The sequence below is a fragment of the Cygnus atratus genome, chromosome 19 (genome assembly GCF_013377495.2).
Source record: "Cygnus atratus isolate AKBS03 ecotype Queensland, Australia chromosome 19, CAtr_DNAZoo_HiC_assembly, whole genome shotgun sequence".
NCBI lineage: Eukaryota > Metazoa > Chordata > Aves > Anseriformes > Anatidae > Cygnus > Cygnus atratus.
The window spans coordinates 11,698,257-11,724,940 of NC_066380.1; the positions used below are offsets into that span (position 1 = coordinate 11,698,257).

General features: G+C 52.1%; 1 protein-coding gene across 12 annotated transcripts; it reads left to right on the forward strand.

Moving 5' to 3' along the window:
- TRAF2 (TNF receptor associated factor 2) lies at positions 1 to 26,090 on the forward strand. 12 transcript variants are annotated; one of them, XM_035571181.2, is made up of 12 exons: positions 1 to 447; positions 631 to 811; positions 2,701 to 2,921; positions 3,517 to 3,595; positions 3,994 to 4,092; positions 11,209 to 11,370; positions 14,127 to 14,201; positions 15,959 to 16,033; positions 16,732 to 17,109; positions 18,055 to 18,232; positions 21,735 to 21,883; positions 22,635 to 26,090. In XM_035571181.2, the coding sequence occupies exons 3-12, from the start codon at positions 2,734 to 2,736 to the stop codon at positions 22,851 to 22,853; spliced, it is 1,602 nt and encodes a 533-aa protein (XP_035427074.1). In that variant the 5' UTR covers positions 1 to 447; positions 631 to 811; positions 2,701 to 2,733; the 3' UTR covers positions 22,854 to 26,090. The 12 variants fall into 12 exon arrangements, with proteins under 12 accessions (XP_035427074.1, XP_035427076.1, XP_035427073.1 ...); XM_035571183.2 differs by having other exon boundaries at positions 1 to 397; positions 481 to 811; XM_035571180.2 differs by having other exon boundaries at positions 1 to 325; positions 481 to 811.
- The last annotated feature ends 594 nt before the right edge of the window (positions 26,091 to 26,684 follow it).

Here is a 26,684-nt window from a genome sequence, read left to right on the forward strand (position 1 = left end):
ATCCCCGACCTCCGCCCGAGTCATCCGAGGAGCCGCGCGGTGCGGCCGGGAAGCCCCCGCAGGGCCTCTCCCCGCTTCTGAAACGCGGGGGGCGGCGGGGAAGCCCTGGGCGGTGCTTTCGGGGGTTCTCAGCAGCACCGAAGCCGGGAGGAGCGGGTGGCTTCCAGGCCGGGGCCGGCCCGGGCACTGCCTGAGTCAGGCCCTTTCCCAGCTGGCGGGGCTCCCCCTTCTCGCTGCCGGTCATTCCGCTGCTCTGTCGTCGCTTCGGGCTCGGCTCCCGCGGCCCGGGGAGCGGGGGAAGGAGCGCTCTGGGGAATGCTGCTGGGTGCGTGCTCCCCGGTGCGCAGCTCGCTCTGCTTCTGGCCACGTGGCGGCCAACGGAGCGTTGCGGCAGCGGGTTCGTTTGGGGCCGGCCTGGCTGGGCCCCCTCTGTGGCCAGCAGCCCAGGTAAGTCGTTGCTGATCAGTTCCTTCTCTACAGGAATCGATTTCAACGCGTCCTGCCCCCAGCACTACTCCTGTCAGGGTCACATTTTGTACAGGAAATGGAGAAGGGGATTTTCTTCACCGGATTACACAAACCGGTGAAGAACTTTAGCAATGTGGAGTTTTTTACACTTGCACTTCCCAGACAAGCGCGGCTGTGCCAGGAAAAGGAACGTTGCAACACAAGAACTGAAGCAGTGCCAGCGAGGGCACGCGGTGGTGCTTGTCCTGGAGGAACAGCGTAGTGCAAATTCCCGGTGCTGTCGCGTGCACGGGGACACAGCTCGTGGCCTCGACCTCAGCAGTGCCATCCCACTTGACACCAGGTGAGACCCAGGGCTTACCCCCGGAGATGGGGTGAGCTGTGAAGTTTCTGCCGAATGTCAGTTTTCCTAGGCTTTGCCCTCCCTCTGGGGTGTCCCCTGGTGCGTCCCCACCAGCTCTCTTCTGTCTCGTGCGTGCTGTGTCTCCCAGGGGCTCTTGTGCCTTTTTCTGGTCATGCTCAGGGGTGACCGCAGCCAGTCCAGGACGGTGCTGTGGGGCTGCATCTCCTGGACGGCTCTTGTAGCGCTCCCTGCCTCTGTGCACACTTCTGGAGGGGCACGGGGCAGCCGAGACATCAGGAGAGGAGCAGCGTCCTGGTGCCCCCTGCTAGCGCTGGATGCCGATGCACTGTGGGGTAGTTGGTAACTTCATGTCAGCCTGCTGCCTGGGGTTGGGGTGCGTGGCACCCAGACGTGCATTTGAACGCCTGGGGCAGCCTTGGCCCTGTGAAGTGGATGGGAGCGCAGCAGGCTCTGCTCGCTGTACTCGCCAGGAACATTCATCCTTACTCCCCAGGCTTCCTCCCTTCCTCGCATCGTGATCAGCATCTGCCCTTGTCCATCCGGCTTCTGCTGCGGGCTGCAGCTCGCCACCAGCACAGCTCTGCCGTCCACAGAGAGCCGCGCAGGTGGCGGTTCAGCGCCCGGCACGTGGCCCCCGTCCTCCGCAGGAGCCCCCAGGAAGGCTTCCACCAGCCCCGCAGCTCGCACCTCACCTCAGCACCCGCCTGAGCCGCGTGCAGGCGTGTGCGGGTGCTGGAGGGACTGGCAGGGCACGCGCTCGCTCCAGCCGGCGGGGCAGCGTGGAGGAGCTGGTGGCTCCCCAAACTCATCAGTAACCAGCTCAGCACTCAGCGTAGCGCAGGGCTGCACGGGGAGCTGCCCTAACCTCCGGTCCCGGGCCGTCCTGGCAGCCAGGGCTACGTGGGAGAAGCGCCCTGACCGCGCCCCGGGGCTCCGGGCATTCCGTTAGAGGGGCAGCGTCGGACCGGTTCCGCCCGGTTTTGCCCGAGCAGGATTTCCCCGGCGTCCAGTGAATTCCCCTGCGTGGGGAGGACGAGAGCGCCCCGCAGCCCTCGGGGGGGGGGGGCTTCAGGTCACCCCCTCCCCCCCCCCCCCGCGGCTCCCTGCCCCCGCGGGGCTCCGGGGCGGGGAGCTGAGCCCCGGGGCGGGGGGGGGGGGGCGGCTGCGGGTCGGGACCACGGCGGTCAGGCGCCGAGCTGAGCCGTGTGCTGCCGTGACCTTCAGCGGCGCCGAGTTCCCCCGCGGGAAGCGCCTCGGAGCCCGGCGGGACGGGGCTGCGGGGCTCGGGGCTGCGGGGTTCGGCCCGCCCCGCCGCCGGGTCCCCGCCGTTCCGGGGAGGGGAGGGGGGCGGAGCCCGGCGCCGCTTCCGGTGCGGGGCGCGGGCGGACGGGCCGGTGAGTGCCGGGCGGCGGGGGGCGGCCCTGGGCCGGGGCGGGGGGGGCCCGGCCGAGCCCTGCCCCGTGCGGCGCGACCCCGGGCCGCTGCTCCGCCCCGCCGGGCCGCGGCGTTGCCGGGACTCGCTGCCGCCCGTGGGGTTTGCTGCCGCCCTCGGGCCGCCCGGCCCCGGCCCTTCCCGGCGCGGCGGCGGCAGTGCTGGGGCCGGGAGCTCCGGTTTGTCCGGCGGGGCCGCGTGCCGGTGAGCTGGGCTCGGGTCTCGGCGGGGCCTCCCCGCTGCCCCCGTGCGCCCCGGGCTCGAGGCTGCGGCTCGAGGGCGAGTTGCCGTCCGCGCTCCTGACGAGGCCGAGGCGGTCCCGCGGCTCCCAGCGGCCTGCCCGCTGCTGGCCTTAGGGCTCGGCTGCTGTGAGGGCTCGTGAGAAGCCACCGGCAGGCGGTCGTAAGCAAGCGGGGGAAATATTTTTCGTTTTCAGGCTCTGGATCGGCGGGCGGAATTCTTCGTTCACATGGCAGCAGCAAACTCTACTCCACCAGGCTCTTTGGATCTAAACCAGCCTGGATTTTCAAAGGCGATACTGGGAACTAAACTGGAGGTGAAATACCTCTGTTCGGATTGCAAGAACATTCTGAGGAGGCCGTTTCAAGCTCAGTGTGGACATCGCTACTGTTCTTATTGTCTGAAGAAAATCATAAGGTAAATTCTCTGCCTCCGGTCTAGAAACTAGATGCTTAAAAGTAAGCAGAAGCAAAAGAAGAGCTGAAAGTCGTTATTTTCAGGGCCATCTCCGTGAAGGAGCTGTGTTTAGTCTTTGATTAAAGAAAGAATCAGTCCCCTTCTTTAAGGGAGCGTGTAAGCTCTGACTTGCTTTTGTTGTTCGGGGGGTTGATTCAAAGTTCACTTTTCCGGAGTCTCCCGGATTGTTTTTTGCAGTTCTGGCAGCAGTGCAGGTGGAGCGCTGATCTCCTTCAGTCTTCATCAAAGCCACTGTAGGAACTTCCTAAAAGTGATGGTGGCACATGTGAGGAAAATTAAGCACGCATTGACTTTCAGAAAAGTTCGTTTGTGTTTTATCTTGCTTTCGCCTTTGAATGAAATTGAGTAGAACAGTTAATCGTGAGACAAGAAGCCATTGGAAGCGGGCAGCCAAAATACAATTGAGCAAAGGCTCGATGTATTGTCCTTAGAATAAGAAAATTCTTTCATTTTGTTAAGTTATTAGGAATCTCCTATTATTTATTATATCAATTGGCCTCGTTTTTGTTACGTGTTTATTTTTTTTGTCTGCTAGTTCTGGACCTCAAAAGTGTGCAAGCTGTATTGAGGAAGGGATATATGAAGAAGGAATTTCTATTTTGGAAACCAGCTCAGTAAGTAAAATTGCATGTTTTGTTGTTTGTTAGCTTTTAAAAGTAAACTCACTGATGTTGTTAATACCATTTGTGGTTTCTGTTTAAAGCACGAGTTCTGAGATTGCCTTATTCTTAGGAAATGTTCCCTCAAGTAGTGAGAATTACGATGAGTCTGGTGGACTCCACAGCTTCTAAAATCCAGGTTATGTTAATATAGCAATGGCCTACTTACAAGCTGTAATAAAGGTTTGTTTGCTGTTAACACACCTCTGAGGATGTGATGTGGCAACTGGCTTGGGAGGAGGTTTTTTTTTTTTTTTTTTTTTTTAAAGAATTGATAATAAGGAACGAAGAGACTGGACCAAGACTGCAACCCCTCAATAATTTCTGTGGTTGGTTTGTTTTTTCCGTTGCAGGCTTTCCCAGACAATGCAGCTCGTCGGGAGGTGGAAAGTCTGCCTGCTGTCTGTATTAACGATGGTTGCACGTGGAAGGGGACTATTAAGGAGTACGAGGTAAATCTCAAAGGAAGGCTTTTGATGTCTGTGTGCTCTTTCTTTCCTCTGTGTATGTGCAATGTTAGGGGAGGCTCAGGTGTTCTTCCTTTCTGCTGATGCTGACAGTGATGGTGGAAGAACTGTCAAGAAATTGTGCCACGTAACGACAGTGTTAAGTTTGCTGTGCTGTGTGAACCTACAACCTATTTCCAACCTGTGAGCATGGGGAAAGTGGCCTGGCTGTGATCCAGTTTCCAGCCAGCTGCTTCTGGCAGCTACGGTGCCATGTAGTGTCTGCAGGAGATGGGCAGCGAACTTGGGCATCATTCACTGTCTCGCCACACATCGCTTCGAGTCGCTCTGGACCACCAGACCGTTGGACAGAATGGCTTTCTGCTCTTCTTTGGAATGGTTTTGCCCTGCCCTTCCTGGGGAGCACATCAGCTCTTTAATTCAGGCCTTCTTTAGATGGCACAGGGCATTTATTTGGTCCTTAGCATGTGTACAGCTAATGTGCCACATGAGAATTGTGTTCTGACAACTGCAGAGAACCACGCGCTTCTCTGTGCTTTCCAACAAGTCAACACTGCTGTGGAGATGGCATTGTTAAAACGTGTTGGCAGTTAGGAGCAACGTTTATTCACCTGTGAAGTTTTGGTGCTCCTGAAGGACAGTTTTGTCATCCGTACTGGAGTGGAAGGATGTGAAGAGCCTGAGATAAGAGGAATCAACGTTTTTTTTCCCTCCAGCACTAGCCCTAGGTAAAGATTGTTGCCCTGTTGTTTGTGGAGCTTTGGTAGTGGCTGAGATGTGTATCAGGAAAAGGTTTAAGCTCCATTTGGATTCTCTTAGCAATGCCCGTGCAAGGAAGAGAGAGCACAACTGGGGGTTGTGCTTGAGTGTTCTGCTTGGCTTGCTGAGCCTGGGACCAGAGGGGCATCCTGCACCTGTGCTTCCTTGTGCTCTTGTCCGGAGCTTTCAACTTTTTCGCACTACAGTGCTGTCCAAAGGATAGTAGGATGTTAAATGCTTCTCCTGCTTTGAACCTGTTCTTTTTAGATCTGTAAGTGGCACGTGGTGTGTGTGCATGTGGCTGAATAAATGTCAAGTTAAAAGCTTAACACCGGCACAGCAGAGAAAACTGAGGAGTTGCATTCAGAGCACTGGGTTTTACTGAGGTTCCAGGGCCAAGCTGTTCTGTTGGTGCCTGCAGATTGTTTGGCCCACGCTTTAATTTGTGCCGGTGACCTGTTGCTTTTAATGCACGGTTCTCGTGCCTGCTGCAGCGTTCAAAATGGTCACTGTAGTGAGTGAGCTTATCTCTGTTAGCCTAAACCAAACGACATTTGTCAGCAGCTTGCAGTGCTAACGTCAGGGTGTTGTGACTGATGAGCTCTTCTGATTTTTTTTCTCCTGGATTTAAAAGAAGTCTTGAAGATAAGTTCTTCAGGGTGCAGCAGAAAATCATCAGATGCCAAAGGTTCTTAATGTGGTCAAAAGCAGGCGTGGGTCCAGCCGGTACTTGCACGAGAAACGTTAAAGAGGCAACAAGCTAAGCCTCTCTTATTGCAGGGGTGTGTGCGTGTAGCGCTTTGGGTTCTTGTGCACAACTGTTTAAGAGAGTCTGAGCTGGTAAGGCTGCGCTTCGTTTTTCACTCTCCGTGTAATCTTCAAAAGGCCCTGAGAAATGTTTCACTAGAAAAGTGTTTCCAAGAGCGTTTCCTGGAGTTCCTGCGCTGCGGCTCTGTGGTGCTGTGCTCAGCTGCTGCAGCCATCATTAGCCTGGGGCTGGGACGCTGGCGGTGCTGCACGGTCTGTCCTGGGGGGGGCTTTGCCCCTGCTGCTGAGCACAGTGCAGCCTGTGCTAGCAAGGGAAACGCTGTTTTGTGCCCTCCCTGGAAAAGCTAATTCTTGGCAGAGAGTTGGTGAGGGGAGGCAGGGTCAGGCTGGTGTTGCCTCTCCTGCCAGCTGCCTGCACAACAGCTGTGGCATTTCACCGAGCCAGGCTGTCCTCGCGTGGTCGGGAGCTGGGGAGGCGGTGGTGTGTGTGGCTGAGGGGTACTGGCGAAAGGAGCTGTCAGACAAAGGCGTTAGCCTGGAGCCTCTAGCATACGGGAACTGATGTTAAACGGCGACTTCTGGGTAGACTTACTAGCTTGGCGCTGGTTTGGTGTCAGCTCATCTTTGCAGTTTGCCTCGTGCTGTACGGTTGCATCTGTAGCCAGAAATGTGTGTAACGTCCTGCAGCAGCTCAGCGCTCCCACTATGGAAAGTCCCTTGCTGTGCTATTTCCGACAGGACATGGAAAGTCCCTAAGAGCTAAATCATTGTTTGCTCATTTAAGAATTGTGCAGTATTGGTACTGAGAGACTTATTTGGCTGCCGTTCTCTTACAAATCAAGAAACACTGTCACTTCTGGATTGCTAATGTTATCCGAGTTATGAGAAAGGAAAAAAAAATGCTCTGTAGCTGAAAAGTTCTAGATGTTCAACTTTAAATAAATAAATTATTTAATCTCAGTTTTGCTTTCTGTCCAGGCTCCCAAAGTTCAAGTCTCCAAGGGACGTGCAAAACTGAAAGAGTGAAATCTGCTTGGACATGACTTGCACTTCTGCTTAAAGTTGTGCGAAGCATACAAAATATTTACGTGCTTAGAACATGTCTGGCTTTACAAATGCATTTTCCTGACTACTGGATGCAGTTGTAAATATTTAGTAGCATTTGGATAAAGTATTTTGTGGTGGGACTGGAGGGGTTTTTCCTTTTAATCTCTAACCTCTTTTCATATATAGGTTTCCTGATAAGTCTGCCCGAGTGTACATGAAGGAAAGCAGGCTGTGGGCAGAAGCCTTTAGATTTAGGTGGAAAATCTGAGGAGGGTTGCAGAAACTAAAAGTAGCCCATTCTAAGACCAAGAAAACGTCCTGTGATATCCAGGTAGAGGGAGTTTGGGGAAACAGTGCAGACACCTCTGTTGGAGGTGGAGGCCTTAAGTCCTCTCATTCCTCAGCACTGACGCGTGTTTCTTTTTCTGGTTGCCTCTCTACCGCTCTATCAGAATGTCTCCAGTTCTCACATGCCTTTTATTTTCACCTTCCCCACCCCTGGCTCCCTCTCCTCGCCCCCGCCTGCAGTACCCGCAGGTCCCGCGTTCCGCTGGCGCGCTGCCTGGTGGCCGCGCCGCCCTCGCTGCCGCCCCGGCCAAGCGAGGTGGGCATCGTGTCTGCCGGGTCAGCCCAACAGGCAGCTTCGGCACCCGCGGGCCAAGCAGGAGGGGTTGGGGTGGGAGGGGAGGGCTGCAGAGGGGTGTTCGCGTGGTCAGCTGTGTTCTCATTTATAACCTCAGAGCTTTTAGCTTCATTTCTTATGAAATACAGAATTGTTTGAGACGTAGGGAAACTAAATTGTATACGTTTTGTAAGGAGGAAAACTACGGTCTGAAGTTTAATCCTGGTGGCTGTATTTAAGCTGAGATAAATATTGATTCACTGGGGGGAGTGCTAGTAAAACATAAGCTCAGCCCGTCTGACTGTCACCTGTGGTGATGGTCTGTCCTTACCCAAGCTGGAGAGTATGTGTTTTCCTTGTAGTAAACTGCCGCCTTGATTTTGAAGAGTTCCCTTTAATCAAAGCCTAAAAGGCTGTGGAAGATGCAAAACTCAGAACTTAAGTGCTAGTCCTCCAAAGCCTGCGCTGTTGGAGAGCGTGCCTGCAGCCCCTCCAGGGCTCTGTGGTTTCCCGGGACCGGGAGGACCAGGTACCTGGGAATTCCTTCCTGCCCTGTGCTCCTACAGTTCCCTTGGAGGTGATGAAGGAGCCCTGGAATGCTTTGTGTAGGGAGAACTGTCCTAAAATCAGGAACGGTGTTTGTCTTTTTTGAAGATTCTGGCTTCAAGTTACAGTATGGTCTTGAAGGGTCATTTGCAGCCAGCTCCAGCCTGTTCGGCAGTATCCCCCATGCCCAGATCCCTCTCTCCTGGGAGGATCCATTTTCTACAGTCCCCTGCACTTGCAGATAAAGGTGATCTAAAGGACCTCCTGTTTTAGCAAAAAGGACGCGATACACCTTTACTTTCCAGAGCTGGAGCTGAGGTCCACAAACAAAACCTGGCCTCCCTTGCAGTCCCTCAAGTTGAGTTTCTGTGGCTGGCTGCCCAGAAGCTAGGCAGCTTCCCGTCCAAGCTGCGTGGTGGGAGGTAAGCCACGGGGAGTGCCCGAGAGCGCGCGTGGGAGGGGGCTGGAAAGCCCCACCAGCAGAGGGTCTGCTCTCAGTGCTCGCCCCGAGAAGCAGCTCAGCCTTGTTGTGGTGGCGCACCCGATTAACAGCCTTAACATCTGCCCCTTTGAAAACAAAGAACTGTAACTTGCTGACTTTGAAGCTGAGAAGGGTAATGTGTCCCACTGAAGCCTCGATGTGAAGCCCCTCGGAAGCCTCGGTTTGAAGGCAGCTTTCGGAGACAGGAATTCCTTGGGTTCCAGATACCGGGCAGGTGCCAAAGCCACGACCGTGCATGCACCCTTGTTTAAAAGGTAGAGGCGGTTTCAGCTTTTTCGATAAAGTGATTGGGTTTGAGATCAAGCTGCTCACCGTGGGCTTGACTTCTCCAGTTTGCAAAAGCCATCTGTCCCCTTCTGCGAGCGCCCGTGCTGCTCTTGGCCTTGTGCTGTGGCAGCCCTTCTGTGCGAGGCCTGTGCCTTCCCTCTGCTAGGCACAGCCTCGGCTGCGAGGCACAGTGTCTGCGCTGCCTTTGCTCACCACCTGTGTGCTGCAGAACGTCACCTGTCTTAACCGTGCCCTTTCTAACGTGAAGGGCCAGCTAGCCGGTGAGAGATTCCAGCCTGAGCTGCCAATTTCGATGTGAGAGGTCAAGGTGAAGCTTTGCATGCTGGTGAAAATACTGCTTAAAGGATGGGGGAGATCTCACGTGTGGTCGGAGTCTGGTTGTGGGCATGGTCAGTGTTTTTAGCATGCTTAGAGCAGAGCTGTCAAATTTTTGTCAAAGCTTTCCTGCTGCTAATTAATGACAGTTTGGCTGTCAGAACGGCATATTGGCGGTGAACTCAAAGTAGTGCTGTGAATGTGCCGGTGCCTGGCATCGTTAGCATGGTGGCATGATTGGAATCCACTCCCTGGTGACAGTTTGCTGTTAAGCAGTGACCTTGTTAGATATGAACAGCACATCTTGATGATTTTTTCACGCGACCGTAACTGGTAATTGTAGCCTGGAGTTACCTCCGGGTCACATGTTCCAATTCCTTTGAACCTCACTATTTGTCAAACGGCAGTTTACCAAGACTTGGAACAGTCCAGTGCGGTAATTCTTAATTTCCTTGGCAAGCGGATTTCGTCTTTTTGTTTCAAAGCCACACTGACCATACCTGCAGCAGGGGCGCAGTGATGCAGCAGCTCTGACTGACAGCCTTGCACGTGCTCTGGGCAGCGGCTGCACCTCCACCCAGGAGCAGTTCACACTGACACCAGGTCAGGTTCAGGCTTGGGCTTTTCTAGATTGTTCTGAGGCCCAGCCCCTCCATTTCAGACTAGAATCTCCCTGCCAAAGTCATTCCTCTGGGATGGTGGGGATTGCAAAACACAAGAATTTGAAGAAAGCATCCTTGAGTAACCCGGAGCCTAGTACTTGCGTAGTTCAAAGCAAGTAGGGAAAGACAGAGTCTGTCATAGGAGATGTTAGAAAACCTGCTGCTGCTTTCAGAAGTTTCTTGTGCCTTCAACTTTCTTCAAACCCTGCTATTGCTTTACAAGCTCCTTCAGCACAAGAAATGCTGCCTTGAATTCTTTAAAATAAAGCCTAAATAAATGTCTGTCTAATCAGTCCTAAAAGCTGATTAATAAAATAACAGAATGCTGAAAGCAAAAGTTCTTCTGCAACTGAGGTGCTCATTCTGAAACCAGAAGTGAGCAAGGCCCTGCGAAACCCGTGACATCATTTCTGCCAATTTTCGTGCTCAACTCGGATGAAAGCTGAGGCTTTGGCCGGCAGAGTAAGGGCTGTGATGGTTCCCGGTTCCCTCGCTGACGTGCGTGCTTAACTAAAGTTCAAAGCTGTGAGTGGTACTGGTGTGGACTTCATCTGTGGTTTTGGTAGTTTCTTTGAGGTTTAAGTAGCTGTGATGTCAAGTGGACTTGCTTGTTCTCTCGGCAGCGTGTCCCAGCAAAGGGAGCAGTTTGTGTCTGGCATCTACTGATGCGATGTTCTCAGAAAGCTCCCTCTCCCCTGGCACTGTGAATCACAGACTGGGTCCTGGAGACCCGTTTTCAGTGTTTTCTCTACAAATCTGTGGGCCCACCCTTTTCCTTGTGCCCAGGCTAAGATGCCTGGGCTTGCGACTGTCAAAGCTCTGGCAGTGCTCTGTTGTGCCACTTCCCCTACAGCTGTTTTTCCTCTGCATTCCTGTTAATTTTCCTTCCTCTTAGGTGCGCCTGCCCTTGCTGCCAAGCCTTTCAGCTTTGCCTGTGCTTCTTGTTGCTGTTTTCATGCTCTGAGGGTGCTGCTGGCTCTCACTGAGCAATGTGGACCTGTGGGAGGCTTTGCAGAAGAGCCAAGTTGTGCAGCCTACCCCAAGCCTGTCCTTCTGTGTGTCCGGTGTCCCTGGCCACCCTGCTCTGTGCCTGTAACCCTGGGCGGGGGGGAGGGGGGGGCTCCAGCAAAGGCATCTCGCAGCTGCTGGTTGCTGCTCTCAGCTGCTTGCCTTGTCTCCTAGCCAGAGGGGAAGCGTTGTGTCATGCCGATGGATTTCCTAGTGCAGTTGAAAGACCTCCGTAAAAACAGGTTTGTGGTAATGTGCCAGCTTATGAGCAGGGCAGCTGAGGGCAGATGCGCATCCCGTTCCGCCACCTTGATGCAGGGATAATAACTTTCATCAGTTACCTCTTCTGTAGTTCAGGTTTAGCGAAGCTTTGAGACACAGAGCAGCAATCAGATTAAACTGCAGTTTTCCCTTTTGTCTTATTTACACAGGCTCAGCAGCGCAGCTCATCCTGGCGTTCCTTAGCAGATGATCATTACATCCTCCAGGGATCAGCTGCTGTTACTAAACCCAGCTTCTTTGCCTGTGTGTGTCTGCGCTTTTCCGTACGGCTGTACTGAAATGTGCTGCTCTTGTTGTCACAGAGCTGCCATGAGGGGAACTGCCCGTTCCTGCTGATTGAGTGCCAGGCATGTAAGGGACTGATCACACTGAATGACAAGGAGCGCCACTCTGAGCGGGAGTGCCCCGAGAGAAACCTCAACTGCAAATACTGCAAATTGCTTTTCTACTTTCCTGATATTAAGGTACGAGAGTTACAGCACGCGCACAGGCAGGCGTGGTCGTATGCGACCCGGAGGCAAGGGGAAGAGTGCTGGATGTCCCTGTTGCAGCCCACCTGTGCTGCTCTGGAGAGGAGTAGGGGCAGGTGTTACTGTGCCGAGCGGCTGCAAGGGTCACCTGCAAGCATGTGCACCGTGAACAGATGCTCGCACGTTACCGTGGTCCTTCCAAAGGGGGTGATACCTGATTTTTTCCAGTCTCTCAGGTGGGCTCCTAATCACCTGTTCTGATGGAGATGTAACTGGTGTGTTGTACAGCGGTGTCACTGGGTTATCTTGCTGTTTATTTCTAGGGAGGGAAGTCCAGTTTGCGAGAGCACCCAGAGGTTTTTGGTTTTAGCTGAGTGGGAAGAGGGGGGTGTTATCATGGAGGCTGTGAACTCTGCCCACGTTTTTTTCCTGCTGCTGTTGAATGCTGGGCCCTGACCTGCAGGCCAGTCTGAGCCTTGGTTTCCAACTGGTGGGTGAAGTCAGTGCTGAGGTAGCTGGAGAAATAGCCCTGAAGGTCTGAGTCAGGCTGTGGTCTTTCAGCTCTGCTTTAATTCTTTTATTGTCATCTCCCCTCTCCCACCCCCTATCTAACTTGATTTTCATTGCAGGTTCACAGTGAAAAAACAACTTTGCTCTTACCTAGCATGTTTGCAGTGATGGCTTTCCTAAGCTGCCTAAAATATTTGTAGAGAATGCCTGACGGTCAGAGTTGCCTGTCCTTGCTGCAGCAAAGCTCACGAATGTGGGTTTGGGAGAGCTGTAAACAGGAGGATTGCCCCATTCCTGGGGGAGTGGAGTGCTGCGGTTCGGGCTTGTGTGCCAGCCCCTGCCCCAGCTGCTGGGTGGGGTGGGTGCCTTTGAGCAGATCCACTCCTCTCTGTGTGGGCACCTTCCTCCGGCACCCGTGGGGAAGGGGCAGGGGCAGGGGATTCCAGAGGAGCCCTAAACTCTTCATATAAAAATGTTTGTCGAGAGGTTTGGATCTGTGCTGGCTGGAGCGCGTGTTTCTGGGTGTCTTAAGCAATTTACACACAGACCGGGTGCCCGTGCAGCTGAGCCGTGCGGTGCTGTTCAATGAGTGCTTTCCTTCTCCGGCTGTGAGCTCAGTGCACGTCTCAGATTTGCATGTATGTGGTATGTTATACCGTGGTGCAACTTGGCATCAAAATGGGAGGTAAACGCTACGTGGTGTGTTAGAATAGCAGGGAGGTGGGGAGAGGGGAGTGCAAGGGGAGGCTGATTTGCGAGGAGGTGATAATTTCGCACATAGCAACTTGCACAGGAGAAGGCAAGTTTTAAATACCCTCTTCTTAAATAGCTGTATCTGCAGTGACATCTCCTCCTCCAGCCAGCCCGTAGCGTCTGTTCTTATGCCAGCATTTTGTGGGTCATGGGGAAGATGCTATCTGGCGCTTCTGGAACATGAGAGCAGGAGGTGGGTAGAAGAAAGGGTTCAACCCCTCCGTGCAAGGGGGATGAAGGAACGTGCTTTGCCTCAGGCTTCCTCTGCAGGTGCTAATCCAGGCTGTCCATGTGCGTCCAGCTGAGATGCAGAGGCTGGGAGGTCACTCTTCCAGGGACAGTGCAGTGAGACCTCTGACTGATTACTCATGTAAAGTATAAAAAGGAGAGAGTAACTAACAAGCCAAACCTGAGCCACTAATAGGTTTCACTTTCCAGTTTCTGATGTGGTAACAGTACAGAACAGCTTGTCCATGTCCCTCCCCCCCTCCGAGAATAACTTCTTTTAATAAAGAATAAATGTGACCAAGTTTTCAAAGCATTTAGTTTCAGATAACTAGTTTATAAGTATTTCATTTTTTTTCTGTTACTACCACAGGGGTATAGTTAAATATGCTTATCTTTTAATCTGAATTTTGAACTACATTTTAATGGCATTTATAATGATGTGTCAAAGTTCACGTAACCTTGGATAGACATGTATCACGTGTTTCGGCTGGGTGGTGTATAAAGAGAGAAGGTTTAACTAGTGTGGAAATAATACAGAAAGCAGAGGCATGTTCCATCAGTCCCATGTTAGCTGGTACTGCTGGCCCTAGGATCTGCAGAGGACAGAGGATCACATTGCCATGATCATTTATTCAGCTTCTCTGGCCACAAAACAAGTCGTGAGCTCTTGCTACAGGTGTGGGTGCTTGTGTGCAGGGACTGTTAAGTGACATTGTTTTGAAATACTTTTTTCTTTCTGGTTGAAATATGATTTCCTGTTCAACTGATCCAAATGTGAAGATTCTGTCAGACAGTTCAGTTCAGCACATGACAGGGTATGGGTTTATACTTCAGCTGACTGATAACCATTACAGTGGAAAAATTATACAAATTATCTTGCTGAGATACTCTTACTTCACGTAACCTGCCTGAACGTGTATTTTCCTGCCAAAGCCGTAAAGTGAGCTTCCTGTTGATTATCTTGTCCATCAAAATAGTAATTTGATTATTTTTTTTCTTTCGAAATTATTATAGCAACTTCTTAAATTGAGGCTGAGACTTGGAAGGCTATATAAGCACCCAAAATTCTGGTAGCTTGGAGATTGCAGAAATGAGTCAGCAAAAAGACTTCCCAGCATGACCAAAATTTGAGATAAGTTGGTTGAGGACAGCCCTCTCACGTAATACAGAACTGTGCCTGTTGAGCTGTATTCATCTTAGTAACCTTCTTGGGGCCTTTATTTAGAGGACCAAATAGTCTCCTGTTGATTCTTTTACAGGCTCACGATGAAGTCTGCCCTAAGTTTCCATTGACTTGTGAAGGCTGTGGGAAGAAAAAGATTCCAAGAGAGAAGGTATCCGACCGCTGGGGAGCTGTGTGTGATGGCGTCTGGGGTCCGGGGTGACTACAACCAGAGCTTCTCAGGGCTGGGAGGAAAACTTGGACCATTAGAAAGTGGAGTGGGGAGAGCAACTAGGTGCCAGCAGTTTGTACAAATCCGACTTTTCCAGAAAGTTGAAAATACTGGTAGGGTGTTGGGGAAGGTGTCTAGTCAGCACTTGTAGTTCAGCGGTAATACTGCTAACGTAATCTTCCTATGACTTCTGAATTTACCATGTGTAGATACAGGACTTCCGTAGGAAAAGCACACTTGTGGGTTTAAAGGGTAACTTTTTCCTATGTAAAGCGATTATCTTTACCACTAGCGCAACCTTGAGAAGCAATCCCATCTCCAGCTAAAATGTTTTTTGAATTAATCATGTAAATGAATCCGTATCTAGTAGGGCCTCTATGCTGCTGACTCCTGGTGCGAGGCACAAAAGTCTGAAAATCAAAGTTTTGGGAAACATCTTCAAAAAACACATTCAGCTGAAACTGTCCTGCCTGCTGTGGGCAAATATTTTTAATAGTGCTGTTGCAAAAGGCCTTTGTGTCAGGGCAGGGGACATAGAAGCATCAAAAAATGAGTAAAGAGTTCTTCAAAACAGCCAGCGTAATAAAGGACTTTGTGCTGTGATCTTCGGATGCTGATCTGCTTGTCTGCAGGCTGAAGCTGGAGTCCAGCAAAGAGTAGGCTTATGCTTGCAGGATTCCCATACATGATCTGTTGTTTGTTTAAATGATAACTCCCTCTTTTATCTTTTTCCAAACTTTTGTTAACTGCAGAAATTGTAGCCCTAGTCCTGCAGCATGTAACTGAGTAACCTGACTCATTAAACAAGCCAGATGGATCTAGAAGTTTTTTAAAAAGTGGTTTAAAAACAGTTTCAGTTGATATCTGTTGTGGCAAACGTAGGTGTTAAATGTGGAATGAAGCTGTTGTTCAGAATACACCACTGATATCTAATGATGAGAGATATCAAAAGCGAGATGATGGTGTGCCAGTGCTTGTTAGCATTACTCATACATTGTGTGGGAACCCAAAGGAGTCATCTTGTAGGCTAGAGGATTATTGGCGCTTTTCTATAGAAATATCCAGCCTCAGCCTCTGTTCTTCGTGGCAGCTGCCAGATGTGAGGTGGCTGAGGTGTGGTGTGCCTACGTCCTCCAGCAAATGGGTACTGGATGCAGCAGAGGACCTTCCCTTGCAGAGGTGGATCTGCAGTAGTTGCTATAAACACTCAGGCGGGACCATCAGAAAGCTCTTTGTTCTCAGATTTATAATGCTTAGTTGGAAGTAAAAATATCAAACTGTGGCACATCCCCAGCAGGGTTACGTGAATTGTACACGTGTAAATGGATACCTTTTTCATAGGGCTGTTCCTCATCCCTCCTCTTCTTCTTCAATGAAGCTCGTTGCTCAGCATCCATAATGTGTATCTGTGCTATCTTCTTTTTCTTTCTTGCGTGTGTAGGTGAGAGGTGGGACCTCCTAGTCCTTGAGAAAAATAAAACTTCCTTGCAGATGTCAGTGCTGTATTTAAATTACAGTGGCAATCCCAACTAATGGCAGTCAGTGTCCAGGTTTAACCATACGCTTTGGAAGCTAGTGATTAGTGAAGGCTTGGTTGTTCTTTAGTTTGTTTTCAGTTTCCTAGACCTCAGTGAGACAGAAGGGGGGTTACTTGGGTCACATAAGATCTGTCTAACGTTATCTTCTTTCTTTTCTAGTTTCAGGACCATGTGAAGACTTGTGGCAAATGTAAAGTGCCTTGTAGATTTAAGGTTGTTGGATGTGCTGAGATGGTAAGGGTTTGTCTGTTCGTGTTTATCTTAGGGACTTGTTTTTCAGTTCCAGTGTTAAAACCTCCAGACCACTGTAGCCCAAACTTCTGCAGCTGCTTGTATTCAGCTATTTGAACAAAATGGTGTTTTAAACCCTTTGCAAATGCAGCCCAACATCATCGGCTGTCCGGACGTTGGGTACCAGAAAATGAACTTAACACAGAAGGAAACCTTCTTGAGAAACGCACTGAGTACTTTGAGGTTCCTGGTGGTCATGTAACTGACAGCTGTAAGCTTAGAACTGGGTGTACAGTGTCTTATTCTCCTGCTAGAGCTTGAACAAGGCAATGTTTCTCCATGTGACTTAGTTTTCGTAGCTCTTACTGGTGATGTTAATATAAATCCATTCTCAGGGGGGTTATGTGAGGCTTTGTCCTTCGGTGTCATTAAGTATATCTGAGCCCTTTTGCAAAGGAATGGAGGAAGACAAAGTACAACAGTATGTGCAGCTGAGGAAATGTTAAGCATCCATCATTATATATGATTGAAGCTTTTCTTTTAAAAAAAAGTCCACCAACTACCATTTTAAAATTATTTTTCTTTGGTTTTTCCCCTTTATAATTTAAAGCTAATGTTGTGGCCTCGAGGAGGATTTTTTTCTGTGGATGGTGAGAGCATAGCTTGAGCTTGTTGAATGGGATGTATTTCTCTTCGTGTAGGTGGAAAATGAAAGGCTACCAGAACATGAAACCAAGTGTCTGGCAGAGCATCTGTACATGCTACTGAGTTTTGTGCTTAGCCTCAAGAGTGGCTCTGGAGACCTGAAGCATCTTCCTGCCCTTTCCTCATCACAAAGTAACTCCCCACTACTGGCAGCAAACTCTTTGTGCTCAGAGTCAGAGCTCTCCAAATCCATGGAGCTCTCCAAGTCCCTGGAGCTCTTGGGAAGATGTGAGGCCCTTGAGAGGAAAACAATGACCTTTGAGAACATTGTCTGCGTGCTCAACCGGGAGGTGGAAAGAGTGTCTCTAACAGCGGAAGCCTATAGTCGGCAACATCGACTAGACCAGGAAAAAATTGAATCTCTGAGTAACAAGGTATGTAACCACTGGGTAGGGCTTTCCAGCACTCTGAGCAGAGCTTTTTCAGTTCACTTTCTATGTTATTAGTTAGCAAAACTTCACCATGTAGTCCTCAATCTCCATAAATCTGAAGGTAGAACTAAAATATCGTTTGTGCCCATGCCCAACCCTCAAAAGCTTCCTGGAAAAGATGGGAATCAAACTGACATGCAGAAAGTATTCAGGTCTCTGTTAGTAATGAAATGATGCGCACATCTTAGGTAAAGTTTTCCAGTGAGAAGCAGAGTACCCAGCATTTCACTGAATCTCTTGGAATTTGTGGGCCTTACCACTTTCCAAACCTTTCATAAGGACCCTAGTCATCAATGCTACATCATTGATGCATTGTACCTAGCATGGTCTAGAGTGAAGAAGCTGCCCTGGCCGCTGTGCTCCAGTACTGTCCCAGCTGCGTGCTGCCCTTGTGTCTTGGTGACTGGGAATTCTGCAGTTTGTAGCTAATCTTTGCGCTCTCAGCATGAGATCTGCCAATATAGATGTAACCCCGCCACCTAGCAACAATTAACTGTGGCGAGACCTTCTTGGCTCTGTGTAGGTTCTTCTGTTTCTCAGTCTAGTTTTGTCACAAAGAGGACTTTTTTTCCCCCCATCCTCACCTCTTGGGTCATAACATACCGGAACTGCTCATTGAGAGGATTTTTCCGTTCACTGCAAGAAAGTTTCCAGTTCAGACACAGAGTTGCATTAATGTGTCGTCTTCAGAATGGCAGGACACAAAAGGAACTTCTGGTGAATTGGCTTATGGTGTTAATCTTCTCCCCCCGTGGCCCTTTGTCGCTTCTGGAGAATGTCTGTCACTAAAGATCAGACCTGAAGGGGATTCTGGTGGCTGCTGGCTTTCTTAGGGCTCACAGCAGAACGTGTGTCTAACCAGGCTGCACCATGTGTCCCACCGAGCAGGTTCGGCAGCTGGAAAGGAGCATTGGGCTCAAAGATCTGGCCATGGCTGAGATGGAGGAAAAGATCCGCAACATGGAAGCTTCCACCTACGATGGTGTTTTCATCTGGAAGATAACAGACTTTGCCAGGAAACGCCAGGAGGCGATAACAGGCCGCTCTCCTGCGATCTTCTCTCCAGGTTATTGCCCGAAAAATAGCAAAAGCCTTTTGTGCCTCAGCTGGGTGTGGGATTTGTAATGGTGACCTTTGCAAGTGACATACTTGGCCATTCAGATGTAATTCTGTTCTCTCCCTCTTTCCCAGGGGAATCTGAACCACTTATTTTTTTATTCTTATTTTAAAAGCAATGAGCGAAATAAGTGCTCTGCTTATCGCAGAAGACCTTTTTAATTTCTCATAGTGGAAAGTGTAAACATCGTAGTTCCAGAATAGCCCTGCATGATTACAGTTACAGTTAAAATACCCAGAGACAGTAAAGCCAGCAATAAACTGGTTAAGCAAGGGAAGAAATCAGAAATACGTTTTAGAGCCCAAAGCATGAAGTTGCAAAAGACAGTGTCTAAATAAAGCCCATACCATACACAGGGAAGTGCTTGGGCATCTATTCCAGGAGGGGGCTCTCCTTGTGGAACTTGCCCAGCCTTGTTGCTTCTGTTTTTAAAAACAAACAAAAAAAGAAAAATCTCATTAAAGAATTCGTTGTGATCTAGCTTGTTTGCTTATGAAAGCATTTCTCAGGATTGTAGCTGTGAGATGAAACCATCTCTGCACACAGTTCATTGCTTGATGGGGTGCGTGCCTCACAAAGAACAGTTGAGGAGGTGAGTTTGTGTTTCCCTGAGTAGGAATCTCTTAGATCTAAGCATGCTGGAGAGCTTTTTCAAAACATCCACTTGCACATGAGCCAAGAGCATGTATGCTGCACTTGCTTCCTGGTGTAATGAAAAATCAGGTTGTTGCTGGACCAGGAGACAAAAACAATTGCTTTTTTAAAACTATTTAAAAAATCTTTTCTGGATGAAGGCTGTATAGGTCCTTTTTCATGAAAAACTGAAAGAAAAAAGGATTCCCCCTTTTCAGGGGAACTGAACTAAACTGCTACTGAAACTGTGTGCATGCAATTAGCATTTCCTTTTAAAAGTCAGTGACAGCTGTGGAAAACCCCTGTTCTCTGTTCTAGAAAGGCAGCACTTCCTTCCTTCTCAGCGTGTATAAATCAGGTTCAAATCTGTTCTGTTTGGCTTAGAGATAGGGCCTTAAATCTTGCATCCTGTCTGTTTCCTGCACAGTGCTCAGGAGCTTCTTGACCTCAGCATCTCCTGAGGCTGCAGTTTTGAGGCAGAGTCTGGACCGAGCTGACAGCTTGTCCTCCTGGCCTCTGGCCACCAGCATCCGCTGCTCACTGTGCTGGGCTCTGGGGCTGCCCGCACCCTCCACGAGCTGATACAACCTGGTGTCCTCGCTGGGGGACTGGGATTCTTTCCTAGGGTGAAGAACCAAGTCAGCTGGTGGAGGGCTATAAGCAGGAGTCGGCTGGAGGGCAGGAGCGGAGTGGAGGAGCTGGGGAGGGAGAGGGGGGTGAGACCTCTTTGAATGCAGATTTCTTCTGTCCAGATGTTTGCTCGATGGTGCTCTGAATGCACAGCTCCTCCCAGAGCTGCATCTTGTGTTTCCTGTGGCCTCCTCCTTGGCGCTGCGTGCAGCCTGGTCCCCATCCCGCAGTGGTGTGGTGCTGCCCAGTAAATCATCAGGAAAGTGAGAGCAGGCGAATGCCAGTCTCGGCTCTTTTTGTAAAGCACTTCATCAAAGGAAAAACAATACAACAATACCTTTTGGGCCACCAGACTGTTTTGTGGTGCTGGTTGATACCAGCAGTCTGCTAGTGAAAGTACTGTACATGGCTGGAGGGACTGGAAGGTAAAGGTTGCCTCTGCTGAACACACAAGGATGTTTATGGAAGAGGCAGGACTTTTTTTTTTTTTTTTTTCTCTTGGCAAGAGCAAAGTACAAGGCCTTGTTTCCTTCTGTATTTGAGTGTGGTGTTAGATGAGAGATTTTCATTCCCTGTGCTGCTTTACCTGAGAAAACTAGGCTGAGAAACAAATGCTTTTTTTTTTTTTTTTTTTTTAAAAACGAAAACCAAAAACGTGCGGAGGTGTTTTTTTCCTCCTACGGAGTGAAATAATAGTAATTTTCAGCCTGGGAAAGAGAGAGCTGTGAATGGGATGAAAAAGGGAAACGAGTGTAATTGTTGGTTTTGTATTAAAACATAAGACCAAGGAGATACCACATGAGATCTGTTTTAAAACAAAGAGAAGAAAGTACAGTTACCGCTCTCAATTGCATTGGCAGGAGAAAACAATTGCTGCAGGATTTTGCGAAGGCCCAAACTGTGAGAGTTCAAAAGGCAAATCCACCCAGCAAGGGTGGATCCAGGGCAGCCCCCAGGTGAAGCTCCTGCTCGGCAGCTGCTGGCCGCCAGGAGCGGGAAGCTTGCTGGGATCCTGCTTTGCCTCTGACGTGCGTTGCCTTTGCTCGCAGCCGGTGGGAAGCGGGCCACCTGTCCCTGCTGCTGCTTTGGGTCCACTGGCCTGGTGTGCGTGCGTGCTCCCGCTGGCGTCCTTCCCCCAGGCCCCTGTCTGGCTGCACGCTGGCAGGGTCACAGGAGTGCTGAGAAGCCCCAGGCTGAGGGGTGGGCTGTGAGGATGAGCTGCCTGGACTAGCAGAAGATGGCGTCTGCCCCAATGCCCCTCGCTTTAGGGGAAGCTGGTAGAGAGAGGGCTGCCTAGAGGAAGCGGGCTGGGCGCGTCAGTAGGGCCGCACATGGCAAAGCCCTGATTTTCTGCTCCTGCGTGTCTGGCCCGTGGAAGCGCATGGCCTCTCTGCCGCTGCCAGCGCGCCCGTTCAGAAACCTGCACCAAGTCACACGCAAAGCGCCACCCGCAGTCACCTCAGCGTGCCGCCGGGCTGCCCCAGGCCTGCGTTGCTACGAGGGGGCAGCTGGCGGCGGTACCCACTTCTGAGGCCCTGCATGAAGTTGGGAGGGCACCGTGGGCGTTGTTAGAATTGTTTGGAAGCAAGGGACGCCAGTGCCTGGGAGCACCGCTGGCTTGCTGAGCCTCTGCTGTGGTCAGGGGCAGTCGGCTTACGAAGAGGGTGCAGTGAGTACCAGGCACGCTCCGCCCCGCCTCGGGTGTTCTGCGTCTGTTTGCTCTTACCCGTCAGGACTGCTGTGGTGAGCTGTCGCTCACCGTAAGGCATTTGCTGGCTGTGTGCAGCACAACGGGTTGGTCTGCGGCGGGGTAGGGAGGGGATCGCACCGGGACCTGGCAGAGCTCCATCTCGGCCTATGTCCAGGGAGCCTCAGGTGTCCTCGGCGTGCGGGAGGGCAGGGAGAGGCTGTGCTGTGGGCAGCCTCTGCGGTCCGTGCTGCAGTGCTGTGCTTCTCGGCTGGGTTGAGGGGCTTGTGGGGGCCTCGGCCTTAGCTGTTTCCAAGGCAGTCCACAATCACGTCTGGCCGTTGTCTGTCTGTGGTGGCTTTCTGGAACGTATCCGTGGTGTTTTAAGATCCCAGCCTGGTTTCTTCTAGGATCCAAACCGCAGAGTCCTCAAAGTTCAGAGGAAACTGCTGGTGATAGGCTTTGCTGGTTCTCACCCTCACTGTGTCTGTTTCGCAACAGCTTTCTACACAAGCAAGTATGGCTACAAGATGTGTCTGCGCGTTTACCTGAACGGGGATGGCACCGGGCGTGGGACCCATCTGTCCCTGTTCTTTGTGGTGATGAAAGGACCCAATGATGCTCTTCTTCGCTGGCCTTTCAACCAGAAGGTAGGCTCGGGATGAGGCCTGCCACGCCTAGCGATGTGCCACCCTGAAGCTCTGAGCCCACCTGAGCTGTGAGGCACCAGCCGTCCGGCCTACTGCCATCAGCCACCCTGGGGATTCCCCTGTTGTGCTGAAAGTACCACGTGTGCTACGGGGCAGGACGTGTGAAACAGCAAAGGCTGTGGCAGGAGAACAGCGTGTCTGGAGGGCAAGCGGAGCCTCTGCACTCATGTGGGACTGGGGAAGATTGTGATCTCTGGACTCTGTTCTGTGGCTGCTGCTGGTGCTTTTGATGCTTGCTCAGCATCAAAAGTTCAGATTTCAGTGCCTAGACCTGCAGGGTTTGCAAAACGCTTGAAGGCTGAGCCAGGGCTTACTGATACAAAGAGGGCCGCCTTCTTTCTCAGTGGGATGGGAACGCTCTGGAACCTAATGAAATAGCTGTGTGGAGTATTGGTAGCAAGCTTCATGGCATCCAGTTTTAGGCTTTCACAGTCAGTGACAGCCCTGTTCTACCGCACAGAAGTTTCCAGTGACAAGGCAGGATGTGGGGAGCATTTCTGCAGAATGTCAGAGGTGACATTCTGTGCTGACCCTAGTTACAGACATTTTCCAGATTTGTAGATGTGTAATGTGGCTTATGGTTGCATCTGTACGTGAATGCTTAACAGGGTTAATGTGAGCAAATCACTGGGCTGGGTTTCACTGTCCTTTTTATTCAGCTGCTCTTGTGTCTTTTCACATTTCTCCACAGGTAACTCTGATGCTCTTGGATCAGAACAACCGGGAGCACATCATCGATGCTTTCCGCCCTGACGTGACATCCTCCTCCTTCCAGCGACCCATCACGGAAATGAACATTGCCAGCGGGTGCCCGCTGTTCTGCCCCGTCTCCATGATGGAAGCGAAGAACTCCTATGTCCGTGATGACGCCATCTTTATTAAAGCCATCGTTGATCTCACAGGCCTCTAGCCCTCCTCGCCTCCAGGAGAAGTGAACACAGAGCCAGCCCCATGGGGCACCCCCCTCTCGTGCTGCCCTGCAGGCAGGTCTTGGAGTGAGGAGGGGGCAGAAAGCAGAGGGGGAGAAGCCTATACCTAGCCCCTTCCCAAAAAGGGACCTTCTCTGCGCTGAGTGGCAGCAAGGTGTCTGATGGGAACCCTCTTCCCTGGTGTCAGAGAGACTTTTCCAGAGACGAGGTTAGGGTGGACATTGACAGTTTGCATGGTACAGGGGTCACCTGCAGGGACTTGGATATCTGAACTGCTGGTTCACCACGCTGGTTTCCCAGTGGGAGCAAGTGCAGCTCGCTCTGCCAGGTCAGCGCGTGGCCTCAGCTCTCTGTAGCGAAACAAGGATTTGGCCTGCCTGAGCACCACCTCATCCATCTGGGATTTTCTTCAGAGACCTCTGTGGTCCTGAAGGTAGTGCTGGCTGAAGGAATACCGCTGCCCCGTGCTGGGGCTGGTTTGCGCCTCGCTGTCAGGAAGGCTGCAGCACTTGTCTGCCAGGATGGGCTTGGGCGGTGCTGCCTGGCTTGCTGCTGTTCTCGTGCCACTGATGTCCACATGGAGGAACTGAGGTGGCACAGGGGGAGCAGGGCCCTGTGCCCAGCTGTAGCTGGGTTTTTGACTGGGGGCGTGCTCTGGGCGTGTGGGGTGGATGGGCTGGCAGCACCAGGGCTGCCTGTGAGGAAAAACAAAAGCGACTGTCCCCTGCAGCCTGCCCCTCCTCTCAGGGGAGAGGAGGTGACTGCAGGGCTTGTGCCTGCTCCAGGCAGACTTTTAGCGGGACCCTGCCCCTCAGCATTGTGTCAGGGGGCGGTGGGTGCAGTGGTGGAAGCTAGCTTCAGGCACACACAGATGCTCATGAGCGTGCTTTAACCCTTGTCATGGGGCAGCTATGGCAGTGTGGGCACACCAACCTTCCCAGGCCCCAGCACCCTTCCTGGTGTGGGCACAAGCCCTGGCCATGCCCTCCTCTCTGGGAATCACCTGCCCAGGGCCTTCTGGTCACCACAGCAAGCTCCCTCAGCCTCTTGGAGGGCCTGCAGCCACCAGGGTCAGACTGGAAGGGGCTGGAGAAGTCCCTGAGTGAAGCTTGTGCTGTTGCCCTTGCTGTTTCTGGTTTCCTCACACTCCTTCCTTCTGAGCAGCAAATGTTCTGCACCTGTACCCCAGAGGAGGTCTCTGTATTTCGTGGAGAAGAAACTGCTGTCATTTCCCTCCATCGTGGCTAGTGAGTCCCTCTGGTGTTGCTTCGTGGTGGCCACATGTAACTCTGGACTGACTGTTAGCCAGGTTGGACTCTCAAGGCCTGCTGCCTTTTCTCCCTGTGCTTTCCTCGCCCATCTCATTGCCTAAACGCGACCCACGAGATGCTTGGTTGGCCAGCTGGCTGCTGAGCACCCCCCTCAGCCCTTACACTTGCCTGGGTCAGCTCTAGCTCCTGCACTGCTCCGCTGGCCTGGAGGGCAGGCAGAGAGGCTACTGTGCCTGGCTGGAGGGCAGGGACCCTACCCTTGGTGCCTGGGAACGCAATTGCTGTGCAGGGGGAGTGAATCTCCCTTGGCTGGGAGCTGCCGGAAGCCTGGAGGCGCTGCCGTGTGCTCCGTGGAGGAGCCCCAGGCCCTGCTCTGCTGGCTGCTGCTGACGCTGTCGTTTCTGCAGCCACTTGCCCAGGCCTGGGCCACGTCTTCAGCATGGGTGGCTCTCCCTGCCTGTGGAAGGGTGCTGGGGTGACCTTTCAGCCCCCCATTTGAAGTCTGGTGCAGATCTTATCCCTGCTGCGGTAGCTGCTGTGCCCTAGCCCAGAGTGCAGCTGTGCAGAGCCTGGGGCCTGGAGCAGACCTTGCTGTGCCGCTGGGGCAGGGGACAGGAGGCTGGGCCAGCGGAGCCGGGGTGGGCACAGCAGCAGTGTCCCCAGGCGGCTCCCGCTGGCCCACAGCTGCCCGTGCCCAGCCTGGTGTGGCCAGCAGCAGCCTGGATGGACCACGCTGAGCCCGCCTAGGGCTAGCGGGATCGTCGCTTTGTGTAAGGGCAGGGGAAGGTAAGGGGAGCAATTCGGGTTGGGAAGTAAAAGTGACCCCAGGCCCCTCTCCAGCTGCTTCAGGCTTGAGTCAAAGCACGGGGGCAGGCCAGGGGAGTGCTGACAGCTGCCCCTCGCCCTTCCAGCAGTACTGGGGGTGGCGGTGGCCGCGTGCCCCTGCGCTGCCTGGCCCCTTGCTGCAGCCCCTGCTTTGTGGAGAGGCGAGGGGCTGCGGGTTGGGCAGGGGCTGCCCATTTCTTCCCGAGTGCAGATGGTCGGCATGTGGGATGGCTGCCTGGAGCAGAGGAGGCCTGGAACGCTTTTGCACCCGCTGCTTGCAGCCTCACTGCTCTGCAAACCGGCTTTGAGCTTGTCCTGGGGGATAGGGTAAGCCCTGTATTGGCACCCTCACCCTGTTGCCTTAAGAGGAAAAGAAAAAAAAAAAAAGAAGCCTAGCAAGGCCTGAACTTTGTGGAGGAGGCCAGGCCCTGTGCTGCCCAAGGAGTGTCCCTGCCCACACTTTGCTTGGAGAGGGGGAGGAAAATCAGCGATAATGGTTTAGAGTTGAAATTGTGTCTTACTGGGGGGGGAGTTTGATCTGCAGCAATCTGTGTCTTTGCTCGTGGAGCATTTGCTCAGCACCCCCTGCCTGGGGGGGAGGACGGGGGACCAGGTGTGGCTCTGTAGGGCCTGGCAGGACAGCCTCCAGGGAAGGCACCCAGCAAGGAGCACGGGCTGGGGGGGGGGCGTCGGGCTGCGCTGACAGACAAGCAGACAAGAGCCTGCTGGCACCTTGACCTGCTGCGTTGTTCGTGTTGTTTCCCTTCCCTTCCAACAAGGCTGAGGAAAGGGAGGGCTGGTGCTGAAAATGCTGTCTGGCCCTTTTTCTTTTTTTTTTTTTTTAGCTCTGGGGTTTGCAGGGTTAATCTTAGTGTGTACCACTTGCAGCAACCTGTGCACTGTGGTGGGAGGGTAACGTGGCTTCCCTGGGTGCGATGCTGAAGCTGTCTAGCAGATGGACATTTAGCACAAAGCACAGCTGGAGTTTTTGTTTGTTTGTTGTTTGTTTGTTTCACTATTTGACCACAGCTATTGGAGAACACCCACCTCAGCCTGTCAATGTGAAGTTTTTCCTTGAGGATGCCACATGGTGAAAACCACTAATAAAAGCAGTTTGAAGAGCTTTGTTGTGTAACTTGGGGAAGGCTGTGGCTCCAACACTGCCCATGGTGGAAGAGGAAGGGCAGGGCCAGGACCGCCTCAGGCAGGGCTGGAGGTTATTTTTGTGCTCAGCGTTCTCAAGCTGCTGGCTCGCCGCAGGAATGCTGCAGCCCTGCTGATTCAAAATAAGCAGGGACACACTTCCACAGCGGAGCGACCCAGCCCCAGGCTTGGCTGCTGAAGACTCAAACACCCAAGAGGCTGCAGGGCTGCTAGGAACAGGCACTGCTGGTGCGGTGCCAGCTTCACAGGGACCAGCAGCAGCCACCAAGGGGACCAGCTGTATGGAGAGGCACAGCGAAGGTGTTACGCATAGCCAATAAAAGAGCAGTTAAATTCCTCCAGGCCAGGCTGTTTTTTTTTTTTTTTTATCAATTCTTAGGTGCTAAGCTCCAGCCTTCATTTCATTCTGGGTACCTTACGACAGTCACTGCAGTGCAGGCCCGGTCTGGGCACCTCCCAGGAGCTGTAGCACTGGACCAGGTCCTTTTACTTGCACATCCACAGAAGAGACAGGGCTGGGTACTACACGAGGAGCCTGTCCCCTCTCAGGAG

Coding starts and splice junctions, on each gene's coding strand:
- TRAF2 (XM_035571179.2), top strand. CDS start 2,734: ATGGCAGCAGCAAACTCTACTCCACCAGGCTCTTTGGATCTAAACCAG. Junction 2,922..3,516: donor TGTCTGAAGAAAATCATAAG/GTAAATTCTCTG, acceptor TTTGTCTGCTAG/TTCTGGACCTCAAAAGTGTG. Junction 4,093..11,208: donor GGACTATTAAGGAGTACGAG/GTAAATCTCAAA, acceptor TTGTTGTCACAG/AGCTGCCATGAGGGGAACTG.